We start from the raw sequence: 19,554 nt of genomic DNA, 5'->3' as shown, positions 1-19,554 counted from the left end.
CTTTTTCCATAATGATTTATTACATGCATTTTCTATTTCAAAAATACAGTATGACATTCCAAGTAGTTTTCTCTTTGCCAGAAACATAATTACATGATTTGGGAATCCTCTTTGCGGCAAAGGCTACTCAAAGAAATAAAAACCGTTCAATCGTCTGTTAAATTATTTAAAAACCTTGAACTCTGATCTTCTCAAAGCTCCTCTTTCCACCTTTTATTCCCTACCGACGGATAAACGTTAATGAAAATCTGTTCTGGTATTTACAGCCTTTCTCAATATAGTTTCAGATGAAACATTAGACTTGGAAAAACAATTAATTCCCAATATTTTATCTGGGGTATTTTAAAACTAGACTAAGATTGGTAAAAGTCCCTGGCTTACATCCTCCCAAGGCAATGGGGAGAAGAATGGGAAAAAAACCCCACAACCTTGTGGATTGAGATAGAGTTTAATAGGATAACAAAGGATGATGATGATAATAATACTAATAATAAATATTACAAATAAGTGATGCACAAATACAATTGCTCACCACATGTGGAAGGAAAAAAACCTCAATGCCCAGTCTGTTTCCAAGCAGTGATCCTTCCTCCCAGCTAGCTTCCCCAGTTCTATCACGAGCCTGACGTTCTATGGTGAGGAATATCCCTTTGGCCAGCCTGGGCCAGCTGTCCTGGCTGTGCTCTCCAGCTTCTTGTGCACCTGGCAGGGCGTGGGAAGCTGAAAAAGTCCTTGACTGAGTGTAAGCACTACAACTACCTAGCAACAACTAAAAACATCTGGGTGTTATCAACATTATTCTCACACTGAATACAAAACACAGCACTATACTGGCTACCAGAAAGAAAATTAACTCTATCTATCTCAGCTGAAACCAGGACATTCAGTTTTCAGGAACTGCACATGAGACAAGCTGAAGGATCACAATTTGTACAGAGTGACTTCTCAGCACTCACAGAGAATCTGAGCTGGAATTAGGCTATGTAATAGGGTTTTCAGTCCAATGCAGTTCCACTTTATTGTTGTACAAAGCAGTGTGTAATGAGTATCATCAGCAGAGTCCAGGGTGATTTCCTCTTATCTTTAAGTAGATGTGTAAAATAGGTCAATTGAATCAAGCTCTAAAAATGCTTATTTTTCTCAACTGTCTAAAAAATGAGTCCTGTGTTACTGAAGAAGACTTAAATATCTATGATGCCAACATTACTTGATACAATTCCTACCGGTGTTGTCTTGATGGAGTCCCAGGTGACTTGGACAATCACTAGTCTCTTGAAAACCTTTGCATGTAAAATGCTCTTGCTGCCTCTGCACTCAGCGGTTTCTCTGATATAATCTGTAGAAGTCACTGGAAATGAAGCCAGACTTAAGACTTAAAACAGAGGTTCCACTCCTACATAAGATCACCTCATTCTTGTTTTTAACCCCACATTGCCAAATACGATAGATTTTTAGACCCAGTTCCTCAAAGGTACCACTATATGTCTAAGTGGGACTCATATTACCTGACTTTATTAATTTGAAAATTAGCAGCCTAGTTTAGGCTATAATCATCAGAGAGACTTAGGTATTTGCAGCGAGTGATTCATTCCTGTCCTCAGAAAGAAGTCGCCAATATACGGGATGAATCATGTGCTGGAAGTCCCTGTCTCTTTCTACTGATTACAGAGGGAACATAGCTAAGATTAGCTAACATATTTTAGACAAATAAAATTAGAGATAGTGAATCAGGGCTTCTATTGTCCCATCTGGCAAATTTGGAATACCAGGAATTTCATCCTCCCAAGGGTGATATGAGGATGATGCTGGGGGAGATTCTCAGGACTATCCCTTTGGAAGCCAGAAAGTAACTTTGCTCAGCTACAGGCAAGTAATATTGCTTCCACATTTCAGCTCCTGACAATTTTAGATTTGCCTTGTCATCAGTCACAGAGGAAACAGAAAAGAATCAGTGAAAGAAAATAACACCTCCCAAATGAAACTCATGCACTGCTTTATATCCACCTTACGACTATCTAGAGATTAGTTTCAGTTACAGCACAGTGCTTTTTTTTATTGGTTCAGGCACCTTTACAAGCTGATAATTTTTCTGTGCTGCACCCACACCTACTTGCCAACAGACGCTGCGTGACCACAGCTTCAGTCTCAATGTGATGCATTCGTGACAAAGCTCTGATTATAACTTCTGAAAACCCTTTTTATTGGACTCACAGCTAGTAGCATGCCCTGCATCATCAGCTAGCAACCTCTGGTCTAGGGAACCTCGTGAATGCCAACCAGTCAGACCTACTCCTGATAATGGTTATTTTATATGATGATGGGAGATGTTCTTCTAGTTTGGGATGAATCTAGTCCCTGTTGAAGTCCATTGTAAAAATTCCATTGATTGCCTAAGATCAGGACTTCAGCCCTTATTTCCTTTAAGTCAGGTGAAATTGGTTGTCTTTAAGCATGGAATCAAGAGACTAAGGATGAATTTTTATGTCTGATGTTTTTCAGTTAGACTCTGAAACCAGTAATGAGAAATCTCAAGTGATAATAATTATTCAATGTTTTGATTGTGGTGACTTTTGTTTTGACAACAGAAAGGGCTCCAGTTGATTTGACTTTCAGATTGTGTCTGCTTGAATTTCAGGTACATTCTCTCATGAGATAAGGTGGGGGGAGGTCTAGCGCATAAATGAGTGACAATGCATTCAAGGAGAAGAGGAAAACAATACAACCCTTCATTTGCAGAGCTGCATGTCCTGTTGTGTCTCTTCTTGCATGTGAATTAGTGGGAAAGCCACAGACAATCTCATTATGGAAGACCAAGTTTGTGATGTGAGTTTATTTAGAGGCACTTTTTTTTCAGGATGCACCAGAGATTGGGATGGTCTAACCTGCTGGCCCAGAGCCACTTTTGGGGAAGTGGTTAAAGTTCCTTGTCCAAGATTTTTTGAAGAAATCACCAATATTCATGGTAAAGGCTTTTTTCCTATTCTTTTTATCCCTACATATTTTTAAAATAAATTCTAATAAGTAAAGATTCAGTATCTTGCATATTTTCCTGATTCACAATGCTATCTTATGTCAGTCAAGATACAGTAGTTATCCAGATACACATCTTGGATTACGGTGAATGTTTGGCATTCTTTTGTTTTGTATAATGCTGTGCTGAATTGTCTAGTGTCTTTGGTAGTCTAAAAAACATGGGTAATTGTACTATGTTGCTGATGTTATAAAGGAGTACAGGTATGTCATAGAATCACTGATTTATAATTATATTTATATTTATAATTAAAGTTAGAAAAGACCTCTTCAGGTCATCTATTCTAATCCTTCAGTCAGGTTGGGACCAAGTTCAAAAATTGTATCTAAATTCAAGGCTAGATCAGGTGCCTTAGGGCATTGTCCACAAGCACAAATTATGTTGTAAATGCAGGACAGATTGCATAATTTGATTTCCTTTGTGTAAAGAGTGAATTTACAGAATTAATTTCCTATAGGAAATGTAGAAGTTCCACTGCAACTTGAAATGAATTGGGACTCAAAGTCTCAACTTTTCAAATGGTAGATATATAGAATATTATAACTCTATAGCTAATTTGCTGAACTCAAATAGACCTGTAAGTGCCTAAGATAAGAATCAAAGTAGGAAGAAAAAATTGTTGTTTCTTGTCAAAACACCCTTCCCTATAATTCATTCTCTGGTATATTTTACCATTAAAGGCTTCCTTCAGAGAAACTGTACACAGGAGGCATATTGGTCAGAACCATTCCCACCATACACTGTTGCCTGTGGATTTGATGAAGGTTCCAGTAAAGGGCCTGAGGATCAGGTGAGTTTTTTATTTCCTGCTTGTGGACATTTCCAGAGCACCCTTTTCTGAGTCTGCTGAGTAGTTGGATGCTCCCACACATCTGAGCCTTGTTAGAACACAGTAATTACCCATCTTCAGCGCTATGTTCAAACTTTTTAGGTATATTTAGAGCCTGTTTAACAAAGTAGGCTTAATATAAAGCAAGGGAGTAGTATGTAGCACTTTTCCTCTCCATCCAGTTGTCTACTCTTAGTGTTAATAGGTAGACTTGTGATTAGTTCACTTGTCCTGGCTAACAAAGACTTTAGTTCTCTGACAGAGATGATTTGAATCCACATCATGCTCTCATCTCCCAGGGGAGCCCTACCAACCTGTATGTGGGGATTTTTTCAGTGAAAATTCCTTGGGATACCTCCTGTTGCTTGTTTTTCCAGATTTTCTAGTGATAGGACAAGGGGTAATAACCTTAAGCTGAAGGATGGTAGATTTAGATTAGATATTAGGAAGAAATTGTTCCCTGTGAGGGTGGTGAGGCACTGGCACAGGTTGCCCAGAGAAGTTGTAGATGCCCCATGCCTGGAAGTGTTCAAGGCCAGGTTGGATGGGGCTTTGAGCAACCTGGTCTTGTGGAGGGTGTCCCTGCCCATGGCAGGGGGTTGGAACTGGATGGGCTTTAAGGTCCCTTCCAACCCAAACCATTCTGTGATTCTACGATTCTATGATTCTATGATTTTGAGTAAAAGAAAAGGATTCCATAACTTCATAGCATGGTGGTCAATGCAGATCTCTAGGAGAAAACTCCTGAATGCAATTGAGTATTTTCACACTTTATCGTGGGTGTTCAGTGGACTAGGAAATTAACCTCTATTTTTCCTACCTGAAGAGCATTATTAGGTGCTCAATTAGACTCCAGCAACATTTCTTTTTCACCCACATTTTCTTATGATTTACATTTCCATATTCCTCGTGGTTGTAGCTGGCCCCAGGATAGGAATGCCTCACACCGCATTGGTGGTGGTAGTACCTCAGTGGTGAACTTTGCCTCATGGATGAAGTTTGTTTAACAGACATGCTTGCTGCCTCTGCCATTGAGTTCTGACCTTTGCTAAATGGGACACTACCAGCAAGAGAGAATATGCGTGTATTGATCCCTTCATCTCCAATCTGTATTGGACAAAGCTCATACATCTTGCACAAATGCAAGGTACATCACTGCCTCCTCATCCTATTGTGGTATTTTGATAGAAGCAATGGACTCCCTCCAATCTATGAAAGAAAAGACTAACTCATATAAATTGTTGTGAGTGTGCTGTCATAACTCAACAGTAGAAAAGGTCATTTGTCACAGGCCAAAGCCAGACACAGAAAGATGAAGAGGGTTGTCATCATTAACACTCTGGGTGTTATCTGGAGTAAACCATTTGGTTCTCCAGGCATGCAAACTCAAGCACAGAAGTAATAGTTCAGGTATCTGAATCTTTAGGAAGTGTAGACACAATTGGCTTCAGACATTTGGCTCCAGGAGCTTGGAAACTCAAGCACAGCTGTAACAGGCAGTATAGATACCAGGAGCTCAATTCCCCATCTGTAAACTAAGAATATTTGTATTTCTTTACACTGCGGGGAAGCTAGAAAGATAAATGCTTAAAAAACTTCTGTAAAGATGTTGGAAACTACGCCAACAGTTCAGAAGGGATGTAAGACTCATAAGGTAGCATGAATTCTGGAGCACAGTTCTCCAGCCCTGGGGCCAGCATGGCTCTCACCCACGGAGCAAAACTCTTTTACTCCACAGGGTGGCTTTCTCCAGGCAGTCCCTGGCTTGTGCTAAGCCAGGCACAGTTTGTAGCTGGCCTAGGTTGAAATCAAGCAAGGGATTATATTTACATGTTAACATAAGGGAAGATTTCAGGGCAGAGCTCATGTCTGTGCTGCGGCGGGGTTTAGTTTGTTATTCCAGTCAAACCCACAAGGTCTGTAAAAGGAAGATAAGATCAGTACGCTCTACTGCATTGTAAACGTAGGGACGTAAGTAAGAAGAATCCCACTGATATTCTTAGAGAACCACTTGTTTTGTATTTTATATCTGCAGTGAGGACTTATGACGTCTTCTGCATATGGTGGTGGTTTTTTAGCTACCCTACAACAACAGATAAAATGCATTGAAATACTTCATTGTTCAGCTGAAGAACCTATTTTCTAATTTTCACCTATGTGTTGAAAAAACTGTATAAAAGATTGGGACTGTTTCAGAAACACCAGGATGATCCCTAGCTTGTCAAGGTTGCATGATTTATTTATGGAGCTACTTAAAATTGCTAATCGGTTGTCTCAACCTAGAATTGCTGCCTTAGGATAAACAGAATTTGGATCAATTAGAGAACAAAGTGTCCATTGCATTTGCAAGGAGGAAATTTGCCTGGATTCAGAGAATTTAATTTCTTGGGATTTTGAATAATTAGGTGATCTTGTAGAGAATCAGAATGAAATTTGCATAGCTAAAGTGATGTAAACATGCTTCATTTTTCTTGGGACACACGACATTTGAATGCAAAACAACCAACCAATCAAACTATAAACAATTTACAATGTTACAGTATGCAGCTAGTGAATGAACCGTTTGTCCAAAGAATTAAAGACTGTGAGGTTATTTTCTTAACTTTAACTTTCATACCTCCACAGTGTGATGTGACTGTTTCCCAGTGTTTTGTTTTCCTCGTCTACAAAATGCAAGTTTTATTTCTCTTTTAACTATAGCAGTTTATGAAGGTTAACATTTATCAAATCAGTGGGAAATGTCCTTTGAGCTAAACAGAGTAGAATCTGGCCCCGCTCTAAAGTGACAGATTCACAAATCACCCACCCATCAGCAGGCTTTAGTGTCCAAGAGCCTTTATGTAGCTGTAGGAGAAAATGTAGGTACTTAACAAAAGCAGCATTTTACTGTTGAGCATGCTCAAGGGGGTCACCATTTCATATGAGCCTGTAGGCTGTGGAACCAGTCTCATATGGAAGGTTATGTAGGATTCAAAAGAAAAAAAAAAAGTGTTAGCAATGGAGGGAAAAACCTGAAGCAGATCTTAAGCATGTAAAGCAGCATCTAGGTGATGGGACTGACTACTAAGGGTAAATGTATCTTAGTAAAAATAAGTGCACCAGCATGCATGCTGCATAACCACCAGCATTGGTCTGTGTTTTCTTTTTCTCATAGAAATCATATTATTCTGCATTTTGGCGTGTCTACACTGCTGGCTATGCAGCATCAGTGACTTCACTCATTACAGCTCTAATTGTCTTTGCTGCCTTCAGGTAAAAAAAAAAATTGGTCTCTTTTCAGGATGTGTTAAGATAGCCTCATCCTAATTCCTCTCAAACCCTCTGTGTTTTTGTTTTGTGGGTTTTTTTGTTATTATTTTCAAACTCTTCTCCTATATTACAATGTTGATGGCAATGGGTCCTTCTCTATTCATATTGTGTCATTTCCCTGCAGATGTTGAAAAATAAAACTGGCTGGGCAGTTTGTCTGCGTCTTTTTAATCTTACCATACATTGAGAGTGCTCCAGCCTGTTATCCCTATTAATATAAAATAACTATTTCTCCAGTGCGTAGCAGGACATGCTCTGCAGAAACTGTCTCGTGCCCTGAACCTGCAGTCATTCTAAGCTGTCCAGTCCCTCTGTGAAAGACCATTGCTTCCATAATTGGGAGCTACAGAAAGAGATTTAAAGAAATTTAAATATAATGTTTGATGATGTTGGATATTAGGAAATGGATCCTGGTTTTTATTAGTTCCAAAAGCCTTAAGCTTACTCTGCAGACAGGAGTGCAGAGCACAGAAGCAGCTTCCTAATTGGAGTGGATTGGCAGTCTCAAAGGTCAAATCAGTTATAGAGGGACTCAGGACCAAGAGGCTGACATGTCCAAACCTTGAAGGAGATTCCTTCAGTACAAGGTCAAACCAGGGCAGGGCAAACAAGGGAAATGCAGTCTAGGGTAAGGCAGCTACTTCTCTGGCAGCCATCCCACGGCACACGACTGACACTCACTCAATATTCTGTTCTCCTCTGGCCAGAAAGGGGCTGAAGAGCCTGTTTGCAAGCTTGTTCAACAAAACATGCTGTTTAGAATAATTAAAAGGCATTATTACAATGCAGCCCAAGAGTCCCAGAGTTACTCTCTGCTTCTGGCATCTCCTTTAAATGTGTAGTGATTATACTAACACTTTTATTAGCTTAAACAGATAATAACTGCTCTGCTTCCTTGTGACTAGCTCCCTCTCATATAGCGACAGATCATTTATTTGCTTCGGAAAGTGTTTGCAGTCAGCCTGTATTCCCGCCTGAGTTTTGATGAGACCATGAGAAATTTCTCTTGAAGAACAATTTTAATTTTCTCTTTCCATGACAGAAAATTCCACTGTACACGGAATTACATCCATATGCACCTGTTTGTCTCCTTTATCCTGAGAGCAGTCGCTGTTTTCACCAAAGATGCCGTTTTGTTTGCAGATGAAACTATGGACCACTGCCTAATGTCAACGGTACTGAACTTGCCTTCTCTCTTATCCTTGATTTAACACTTAATTCTTGACCTGAAGAGATCATGGAGATTTCTTCATCCCATTTCTCTTTAGTTTGCTAGAACTGAAATCTTTAAACAAACAATACTACACAAACCCAAAGGCCAAGTGCTATGGGCTACATTCAGCTCTGGTATATAAGGTACAGGTCTGTCGACTCTAATGAAGCTGTATTAATTTCTATCAGTAAAGAACTATTTCTATCAGTAAGAGAAAGCAAATATTCCCCTTTCAAAAAACTGAAGTCAACTGAAATGATGGAATCCCAAACCTACTGAAATTTTGCATTAATTTCCTCATTCTTGTATGTTAATTTTGCTTACTTTTAGAGAAACCAGATACAATGGAGAGTAGGCCTAATATTTTTTTTTTTCTTCCTATGCATTTCCAGGTTTCTTGTAAGGCTGCTGTGGCATTCTTCCAGTTCAGTATTTTAGCCAATTTCTTCTGGCTTCTTATAGAAGGGATATACCTGCAAACACTACTTTTGCTAACCTTTGTTTCGGACAAGCAGTATGTATGGTGGTTCATATCTACTGGTTGGGGTTAGTACTCTTTTCCTCTTTGTGTTATTTGGTATTTCCATTTACTTCTAGAACTAGATAAAATATTTGTTCTGAGATAAATTTGCCTATCAAAGGTGCCACCTTTCTGGTGAAGGTTGCCCATTCATCCAGTACTCCTGCATCAAAACCATACCATTATACTGTCTATCTTCTTATCTTGTTTGATATTTATACCATTCAAAACTTTGAAGAGGAGGACAGGATGGGTTACTAGAAACACTATGATAAGTCTACTTGAAAGACTGCAGCACTCGTCTTTATGATTGGAAGTAATATCATGCAACTACAGTAATGTAAAAGTTAGCCACCTAATCTAAACTATCTATCCAGGTTTCTCCTGCAGTCAGTAGAGTGAGGTATACATGCCATGATGGTGATTAATCCAGTCTTCAAGAAGATGAGTCATGTAGCTGGATAACATCCTGGAAGCTGTTGTCTTCCTCCACTGACTGAAGAAGTTTGGGTGACTAACTTTAAAGTTGACATTTTGCTTTTAGTAAGCAGAATTAGATAGAATAATTTTAAATCATGTGAGTTCAAGTCTAGGAATCAAACAATTCTTTTTTCTTTTTCTTTTTTTTTTTTTTCAGAGACCTTCTGTCTTTAAGGAATCTTTTGAGTTTATTCAGCAATTAAAATTATCTCTGATCATCAGAATATGTGCACATAATATGTAATTATTTTTTTTTTCACTGCAAAGAAATGTTTATTGTCACTCTCAGATATTCTTGTACCTCACCTTGGCTATTCTAAAATAGAGGCACCCAAATTGAGTGGTTACACTGACATTTTTGGCTTAGGAGTGAAATCCAAATTCACCTGAAGTAAATAGTAATTTATACTTCATCTTCAGATTCTCATACTTTTTAAATGTAATTAAATTTTAAAACTCTGAATTTTATAAAGGGGATGTTGATTTGGAGATATTCCAATTACGATTGCTGGAAACTAGATGCTTAGACCTTGATTAATCACAGCTAACTTGAGATAACAAAGGAAACACTTCAATTAATAGTGTAGCAATCCTCATCTCCTTCTATAATCAATTGAAAGTGAGAAACATCTCAGGGGCAACTCAGATCTTAGGTGATATGGATGTAAATATTTCTCTTCATTAATTAAAAAGACAATTTGAACTGAATATGGTCCCAGCTTAAAGGCCTTGAACAAAGGTATAAAATTAGGAAGGACAACTTTGGGGCCTTTTCTACAGATCTCAAATGATACTTAGAAAGATATTATCTATATTTCTATAGATCTATCAGTGAAAATGTCACCTGCTTCTGATTGAAGTCCCTTTTGTGGTAGCTTTGAAAGTCATTTAGTCTTTGGAAATTCAATTCCACAGAAGGAGAGCAAAAACAATTGCTAGTTTATAGGCCTGCTTGAAAAACAAAACAAAACAAAACAAAACAAAACAAAACAAAACAAAACAAAACAAAACAACAAAGGAAATAACTATTCAGTCATAAAAGTAGAAGGATAAGCAGGGATAAAGTGCGGTTAGAAATTCCAAATTCCTGGATTTAGATAAATTTTCATGGAATGCTCAGCTCTTGGGTGTAGAGTGACTAGTAGAGGCTCCTTGGGACAAAAGTGTGAACTCTTCCAGCTAGTGTAGAAAGAAAGAGCTGTATGCTGGACACAATTCACAACAGAAAAAGAGCTCTACCTAAATAAGTGATTCCTCCAGCTTCACATGTGCTCATAATTCATATCCAAACCTTCACATAATTCTTAGCAGTTATTTTTCAAAACACAGCATCCCCTATTCTCCTTTGTTTTGATTTCATTCTCCTGCCTTTTTTTTGCTTTTTATTTTCTTTTTCTGAACTGCAAGTTAAGTTCTTTCACAAACTTATTTAAAATTGTCTGACCCATTGTTTGACCTTTAATGTACATCTAATCTGTTGCACTGTGAACCTTCTTGGAATAAAGTTTCCATGGGACACAGATTTCAGAACAGTTATATTGTGTTCCATGTTGATTTGTCCAGGAGCTCCTACTGCTGTGGTGTTTGCTTGGGTCCTCACAAGAATCCATCGACAAAACACCGGGTAAGTCAGAGCTTGGATAAAGAAGCCAAGGATATCTTACTTTGTATTGGATTTTGATTTTCTGGTGGGAAAAAAATAGATATAAAAACCAGAAAAGCAAAAACAATTGTTCCAAAGTTGTGCCTCTGATCTTTACACTTCATATGCAAGTAAGTGAGAAAATAGTTTTAAGTCTTCTGATTTTGATATACATATATAGAGTAATAAAACCTGGAAATATCATAGTAAGTATTGAAATTTCATTTAGTTTCCTAATGCCCAGTCCTTGAAATAATTGTATTTTAAGAAAATCACTGGTTCTGTATAAGATCAGCCATAAATTACTAACCCTAATCTCTTCAAGTAAGTACCTACCTCCCAAACAAACACATTATGACCTGATAAGTAATTTCTTCCTTCATGTCCATTCAGTTCTTTGATTTGTTAATTTCTTTTTTATTTATTTTTTATTATTATTATTATTATCATCATCATCATCATCTTTTAATATGAGGGCCAGGTATAAAGCAGATGATTGTTTATTAAAACTGCTCTGAAAGCCTTTGGGTCATTTCACATGGAAGATAGTTGGAAAAGATATTATTTTACACCTACCTGCTCAGGACTCAGATTAATGACGCAGAAGCAGTAAGTTCTGTGTTCCACCACATTTGGCACATCCTATTTTCGTTTTTTAATATCACTGGGGAACATCTGCAAAAGTTGTTCTCCACCGTAATGTTTCATAGGTGGAAATGGTCCACCTTTACACATCATATGCTTCCTTTTTGTAGCCAGGAGAGTCACAAGGAAGATTTCATTTCTCCTCCTTTCCCACTGCTCCTTTTCCAAAGACTTGCTGGGTTTATCTGTTGGATCAGCAGCAGAAGAATCTGGCCCAAGGTACTCCAGTTACAGAGAGAGTTCAGAGAAAGGTGGAGAGCAGGAACAACAGCTCTGACAAGTTCTCACAGGCTTAAAGAGGGGGCTGAAAAGTGTCTCAAATTCAAGTGCTTTCCAGCAAAGTGCCTACCTGCTCAGTTTACTTCTCTGATGTAGTTTAGATGTCCTCTTTACCATGAGATTAATTGTCCTGCTATATTGATATCCTTTGACTGCAAAGGAAAGGTAGCTGAATAGATCTGATGAAGACGTCTACGCAGTCAGATGAATCTCACTACAGATTCTCCATTCGTTTGGTTGCTTTTCTAATATTAGATATGTAAATAAATGCCAGTATCAGAACTACTCATCTTTTACCTAACAGCCTAGTAAATGGGAAACCCAAGATCTTCAGACACAGCTGGTCTGAACTCACATTGCAAAGATACACCTTACCCTCAGACCTGCTGGGATAAGCCACCATCTGTAAGCTTTATCCCTACGCAGCCAAATAGCCTGTCTCACAAAACTGGAAGGGAAAATACAGGAAGAGGGAGCATGATATAACCTAGAATGTATGGCTCTTGACTGGAGAGAGTTAAACTGGACTGTTACTAATGTTACATACACGGACAGCCTCAAAAGATGGACCAAAAGCCCATTCTGCTCTCTCCCTTCAGGGCACCTTTACTAGGGCTCTAGATTTTTCTTGCCTCATGAGGAAATCCCAATGACCTCAAAGTCATTACATTCGTGGATGCACAGTAGTTTAGTCTCTAGTCTGTACTCTGTGAACCAGACACTTTTTCAACAGAAGAGCAGGAAAGAAGCCTGAAAATAGTAATGCACATTTCTTCACTTTGCTTTGTTTCCTGAACCCTTGCCTTTTACTGAATAAACTTCCTTTAGATTGGGCTGCGCAGAAACTTTTAGATAGGTATCAGGGTATGAGTACTGGCAGGGGCCTTTAAATAACGATTGAAAACTTAATGTCCATCACTTTCCTATCCTGTGACAGAAATACTTTCATGTGCTGTGGAAAGTTCATGTGGGACAGATAATGTGACTGGTTTTGTTTGCTGTTTCAGATGTTGGGATGATGATGAAAATGGAGTGGTGTTATGGATCATCAAAGGCCCCATTCTGCTAACCGTATTAGTATGTTTTCTCATTTTGTCTTGAGTAGCTTTTGAAATGTGAAAGATAAGTTAATGTCTCATTTCAATACGCTTGGAGAAAAGCAATAGCACATGCTATGGCAATGAATTTCAAATAACTGGAAATTATTGTATAGCATGTGGTTTTATTGTTGTTGGTGGTTTTGTTGGGTTTGTTGTGGGTTGTTCTGTTGTGTTTTTTTTTTTTCCCCAAAACCCACACTTAATCACAACCTAAAGGGTAAATACTGTATTTTCTAGAACCATGCTAGGACATAATGGAATCATCTTGACACCTCCATTCCAAATACCGCAGTCGTGTGTGTGTCTCTGTAAGTCATTTCTGAAGAAGGGCAACCCATACTGGCAAGATTCTTAGATAATATGAAACTGGTTTAATACAAGAAATACATATAGGTCATTTTATAGAGTATATTTTTTAAATGAGTTCTTAGGACTTAAGACAAAAAAATGTCCCTTATGCACACATTTATTCCATCTAAATTTAGGGAGAAAACTGCATGGCATGTATGTCTGTACCTGTTATAATCCCTGTCATAAACAATGATGGGATCAGGGGGACTATTTAGACCATGGAAGATCTGCTAGGTGCTGACAGCAAGTACAAGGAGTTAATATCAGATATGAAACAATACTGAGATATGTAAGTCTATATTAATTCAACATAACTTTCAGCATATCTTTATGTATAACTATATTGTTGGGAAAAATTAATACTATTTCTAATGCTACTGATTTGATCTGAGAGCACATCCACACTGGTTTATAGCAGGGCAGTTCCTGTGATTGGGGTTTTTTAGTCAATTTGTATCAGCTGAAGATATGTCCTGATTTATATCAGATTTTACAGATTTTTGTCTTGTCTTTTCAGATTAATTTTGTTATATTTATTAATGTGATCAGAATTCTGGTCCATAAATTGAAATCTCAAGAGGGAGGGAGCCATTCAAGCCACTTTGTGTAAGTATTTCTGGGTCTCTTGATACTGACCTGTTCTAGCTGCTTTAAGAAAAGTTTTATGGGCAGGAGCACAAAATGTTCTACTCCTTACTAATAGAAAGAGAAATAAGAGAAGAAATAACAATGTAAACTTTCCTTTTCATCCCAAATATCACATGTCTCTTTCTTCAGGGGGAAGGAGGACGGGGTGGATGTGTTTGGGACAATGAGAAAAGTAAAATATAAAGTATTACAACTCTAAAAGGACCCGGCCTGAAAGTATAAACACTGAATGTCATGTAATGCATCCATCTTGCTTCCAGTCCTTTCCACACAAATGGCCACACAGAGAAAGATGCAGACAATATCCTTTAAATTCTTGGCAGTAACATCATGCTGATGTTCCAGTAACTGAAACTAACCCTTTCTGTTTATGATCCCCGTCACAATCAATGGGGATCTTATCAATGCAGTCAGAGGACTCTAGTGAGTTATTTGTCTCATCCTAAGATATGTAGGTATGGCTGTTAGTTATGGCACAGGACCTGGTGTAAACCTCTGCCCCTCTGGAGTGAGCTGAAGGCCAACTAGAATACCCCAGGACATCATCAATGGATCTCACACCACTGCTTAAGCAACTGAATCAAGTCCTACGGGCAATGATGATTAGATCTCCACTGACAGTTTTGGAAGTTGGGACACTTATCTGGGGGATACCTACGTGTGATTGAGATTAGTCTCAGGAGAGTAGATCAGAGTACTTAGTTTGGTGCCCCTGTTTTTGCCTGTATAGCAGGAAGAAGAACCCTTAAAGCTCAGTCAAGAAAATTTGCACGCTGATTTGTTCATTTGGTTCACCAGGTGTTGACAATGGGACTGGCGGAAAGTAATCTTTCCGTAACTTTGTTGGATGAAGTTGTCTCCGTTATGGAGCTGTCCTCTGTATAAAAATGTGTTCTAACATATAATTGCTATCACTAATTTGTATTTCTAACAGTGCATTGTTCTTTAATTCTTGGTTTGCCAGGAGACTTGCTAAATCCACGTTACTCTTGATCCCGCTTTTTGGAGTGCACTACATTGTATTTGCATTTTTCCCAGAAAGCACTGGTCTGGAAGCTCGCCTTTATATTGAGTTGGGTTTGGGTTCTTTTCAGGTAAGCTGAACAAAATGTTTATCAGTCCTAAGAGGTTTAGGCTGAAACACCACACTCTCAGGAGTTTTACATTTTAGGTTATTTATTAGAGCAGGTGTTAATAATGTGTCTAAATTCAACACACACATTCCATCTTACTCCTTTGCAAGCTCTTTCTGTAGTTTGTTCCCTTATTATTTGAAATCTCAGACTAGTTTTGAGTTCTGACTCAGAGTTCATATTAATAATAATAAAAAAATAAAAATCTACCTTTACTGAATAACAATGACTATCATGAAGACTAGTCTATGCATTAAGGTGAACTGATTGAAACTACTTCCACATATAATAAAGGTGACGATAAGAGGACTGAAAAATAAGGATAATGTACAACAACCTATTCTGCCCTTACCTTGTAGCAGTAGTGAATCCATGTTAACACTTATTTGTTTCTTTTATTTTGCTATACCACTGTTCAGAACAATATCTTGGATTTTGGAGGGCAAGGGCATGGGTATGGGACGCGTTATAATAAATACCTGAGATCTTTTTCCTTTCCCTTTCCCCTGTACCCCACAGCAGCTTTTCCACATTGATATGTGTTGAAAATGATCCATCTTCCATGCTTACCTCTCAACCACGGCCAGACTCTGTTTAGGAAAATAGTTGCCAAAGCTGTGTCATGGACCATGTTGACATTTTAACAACACAGAGAAGCAAAGGGCAGTATTCAGGGCTGTGCCTTGCTCAGTTTACTAATACAGATATAGTCCAGCACTGCCCGGTGTTTGCCTGTGTTAGCACAGTCTATGAAATGGCTTGGCTCCTGGCTGACTAACACTCTTCCGAACGATGTCTGACTGTACTTCTGGGTGAATATGAACCCGAGACCTTTCCCAATAGGTTGTTTGAACACAGCCATCATCTTGTGAGTGAAAGAAGATAGTCTAGCCATAAAGATGTAAAACAAGAACAGGTCCTCGCTCAGTTTACTCACTACTGTAACTAGAACAATAAAGAGATCCCTACTACCTTATCTGAGGAAGAACTTGTTTGCAGGATACGGTAAACAGTAAGTTAGTCCTTAGTGTCTCCATACAAGGGCAATAATACACATAGAGTGTTGCCACTCCATTGAGGAATTGAATCCTATTACGAAAACCCAATAAATAGTGCCACATCACCAAAATCCAATGAAATAACAGAAAATATGTATTTTTACTCTCTTACTCAAATTTTGAATGAAACTTCATGCCTTTCTCTGATTCTACGCTTTAAATCCTGATGGTTGACTTTTTTTTCCCTGCCCTCCCTGTCCTAGGGTTTTGTTGTTGCTCTTCTATATTGCTTCTCAAATGCAGAGGTGAGTAGCAAGTACATAAGATTATAAAAACCTTTTAAATTCATAGGCTTCTCTTGGGTTTTTTTGGTGTTATGGTTTTTGTTTGTTTGTTTGTTTTTTCCTGTTTCCAGAACAGATCTGTGCTTTGATCTGCTCCTGAAAGCGTGAAATACCCATATCATTTTTTTCCCTTGGTACCTTTGTTGACTTTATTTGTATTCATGCAGTTCTGACAGAAGGGCACAAAATAAGCTTTGTAGCAATGACCCTTTACAAGTGCTTGGTGACTTTCCTGTCAGGGGACTTTTTTTCTGCTTTATTTCTGGTAGTTATCATGATGATGTCTCAGGGGAAAGCTTGTAACACTCCTTACTTTCTTTAGGTTTTCTCCTGGTGAGTTTCTTCCCTTTCTCTTCCTCTTTCCTTTTCTCTTTGCCTTTGCCTTTCCCTCTCCCTTTCCCTTTTCCAGGATAGTCTGTGCATTTTCAGTAGTTTTGTTCAAACACTTTCTTTCCTGTTTTTGTAACATTATTAGAATTTGGATCAATTCCCTGTAGTACACTTATAGAGAGCCTATCATTTTAAAAACTAAGTTTGCTTGCACTCTCCCCAAAGGAGCAGAATGAAACAAACCCATGAGAAAATGTAAGAACACATCTTATCCTCAAAAAAGTGTGTAGGTTAGATGAGAAGAATGACCCACTAACAGTGCCTCAGTCTCCCCACTAGCTTCAACTGGACACTTCTCGTAGAGGTGGCTAAATGTATGTGAAAGTAATCCCACCCAAGGATGAATGATGCCTAAAATACATTTGTTACTTAGGAAAATAATTTATAATGGCCATTCTAGTTCTGTTCTGAGAGAGTGCCTTCAGGACTAACCGTAAATAGAGAATGCTCTACTTCCCACCTGCCTTCTGTCTGCACAGACTCCTTGCCAACAGCCTTTTAATAGCTTGCATATTGTATGTGTGTCTTCCAACACACAAATCTATTAGGTGTTAAAAAAGGGACAGGCAGAGAGTGATCTCCAGCCCCAAGATTAAGTGGTATGGGTTGGCTTGCATCCATGCTGCTTAGGGATAACTGCTTCTGAGGCAGACTGGCCACTCATTACAACTTGGCAGTGGATCCTTCCTGCATCTGTTATGGTTCCCTGCAATCATAAAAAATAATTAAGATTTTCTGTGTGTGTGTGTGTTTCTTCAGTTTTAAATATCTGCATCAACGTGAGAGACTCTGCTGGTGCCAAGCAGGGTGGTATCTGTATGGGGTGAAACTGAGAGCTGGGATTGTATGTCCTGGTTTTAGGAATAAGGTACACAGGAATGTTGAAGGACCTTGAGCTTGCTGGGATAGTACTGCAGTATGGGGTTGGTGGAGGAAACCCCCTTTGATTAATAGAGCCTCCAAAGCTCCAGAGGGTGTGTTCTGCCCATACCTGAAGTTGCACAGAGAGTCTGGCATGTCTGTGGGGTTAACAGAAAGAATAAAGGCAGAATAGGGACCACCTCAATGACAAATATTGCCAGTGACTTTCAGGGACCCCTGATGTCCAAGAAGTAGCTCTGCATGTCCCACCCTCCTTTCTGTACATCGCTGTAGAGCCTGTACCTAGTAGGGGATTAGATAACAGAATTGCTAGATGAATTCCTTAGTCCAAAGTGCTTAAATCACATTTGCCCATACATACATCCCCTGTAAGATTTAATAGTTTCACGTAACAGTTTATTTCTGCATTTAATTTGGAGTGGGGTTGTGCTAATGGTGCTACAACTATAACACTGCCATAGATGTTCAGTACTAATAACAGCCACAGAAGATGGCAGCTATGTGGTTGGAAGCATTTCACATATCTTCTTAGTTTAGGATGGCATTTGTAAATTACTTTGTGGACATTCAGGAGAGCCAACCCCCTTGCAGGAGAACCAGACGGAGATGAAGCTGAATGTGAACAGAGGTAACAGGGCACCATAAGCAATTAATCCACAGGAGCAGACTGCTCATGTGAATGGTGACAAGAACTGGGTGTTTCCTGCACCTGCTTGCTCTCCCTCTGCTACAGCTTTGATGGTGAGATGATTTATAGAGCACAACAGAACCTGCTTTCCCTTTGTCCCCTCACCCCAGTCCCAGTAGTGTCAATAGCAGGCTGTGGACCTCCAGGGTTGTTCAACCTACCTCTTAGTTGTGTGTCAGATGGTAAAAAAAACAGTTTTGCCTATGCTTTTGAGGATCCCCGAGACCTCTTGCAGATCTAATATGTATTCAAGTTGATTCAGCAAGTAAGGGATCTTTAAGAGGGATTTCATTCTGGATAAACTGAAAGCCTGAAGAAGGACCCTTACTGTACATAGCAGGTCACAGCCAGGAGGCACAGAAGATTCAGTATGAGAAAAATAGATATACAAAAAGGTAGAAATATTTAAGAAGCAGACCTACAAAAATAAACAAAGAAACTGCAGTCAAAAGGTTCCTCATCATCCTCTAAATTTTGGAAATTAAGTCTGTTTATTTTCCAGATTGAATAGGTACTTAGTTTAAGTTCTAAAAATGTAGTAAGGCTTAATCCTGATTTATTTGGGTGCCTTTCTGCATCTGGGCTAAGTAGTCAGGCAGACATTTTGATATATCTTACCTTCAGAGCCCAGTAAATCTTATTTTCTGATTCTTTGTTTTTAATTTCCTTTTATATAGGTCCAAAGTGAACTGAAGAAGCAACTGTGCAAATGGCAGTATCAAGAATACCTGAACTTCACACACAAACACAGGACTTTTTCCAGAGAAAACAGTCCAGTCAACTATGTCACTCAGTTATCACTGCTTGAAAAAATCAGTCCAAAAAGGAAAATATCTGTGTACCACAATGGTGTAACTTCTGTCTGAGCTTTTCAAGCAGGATGAGTTGCTGACATGTTGCAACATACTACGTAAGAGATGGCCGGCTTGGATCCTTCACGGCTTTCCATAGTGTCAAGAGCCTTCTGCGAATTTCTTGTCCTCAATGTCATCTGCTTTTCTCACCTGGGACAGATCAGTATCACAACCCTGGTTGTGTCTCTCAAGCACATAAAATCCACGTGTTTTGTTGT

At 38.8% G+C, this 19,554-nt stretch overlaps 1 protein-coding gene across 1 annotated transcript in view; it reads left to right on the top strand.

The window, feature by feature from the left end:
• The window catches only part of LOC129202410 (vasoactive intestinal polypeptide receptor 1-like), a 47,718-nt gene extending 28,370 nt beyond the window's left edge, over window positions 1–19,348 (top strand). Inside the window, exons 5-15 of the mRNA XM_054815068.1 lie at window positions 2,855–2,962; window positions 3,712–3,821; window positions 7,015–7,112; window positions 8,212–8,344; window positions 8,775–8,928; window positions 10,946–11,006; window positions 12,956–13,025; window positions 13,917–14,005; window positions 15,012–15,141; window positions 16,442–16,483; window positions 19,160–19,348. Of these exons, the coding sequence (XP_054671043.1) occupies window positions 2,855–2,962; window positions 3,712–3,821; window positions 7,015–7,112; window positions 8,212–8,344; window positions 8,775–8,928; window positions 10,946–11,006; window positions 12,956–13,025; window positions 13,917–14,005; window positions 15,012–15,141; window positions 16,442–16,483; window positions 19,160–19,348 (1,184 nt within the window). The remainder of the gene's footprint in view (window positions 1–2,854; window positions 2,963–3,711; window positions 3,822–7,014; window positions 7,113–8,211; window positions 8,345–8,774; window positions 8,929–10,945; window positions 11,007–12,955; window positions 13,026–13,916; window positions 14,006–15,011; window positions 15,142–16,441; window positions 16,484–19,159) is intronic.
• The last annotated feature ends 206 nt before the right edge of the window (window positions 19,349–19,554 follow it).

The sequence above is a fragment of the Grus americana genome, chromosome 2, assembly GCF_028858705.1.
Source record: "Grus americana isolate bGruAme1 chromosome 2, bGruAme1.mat, whole genome shotgun sequence".
Lineage (NCBI taxonomy): Eukaryota > Metazoa > Chordata > Aves > Gruiformes > Gruidae > Grus > Grus americana.
The sequence above is the reverse complement of the archived record's forward strand: the minus strand, read 5'-3'. Positions and strand labels throughout refer to the sequence as shown.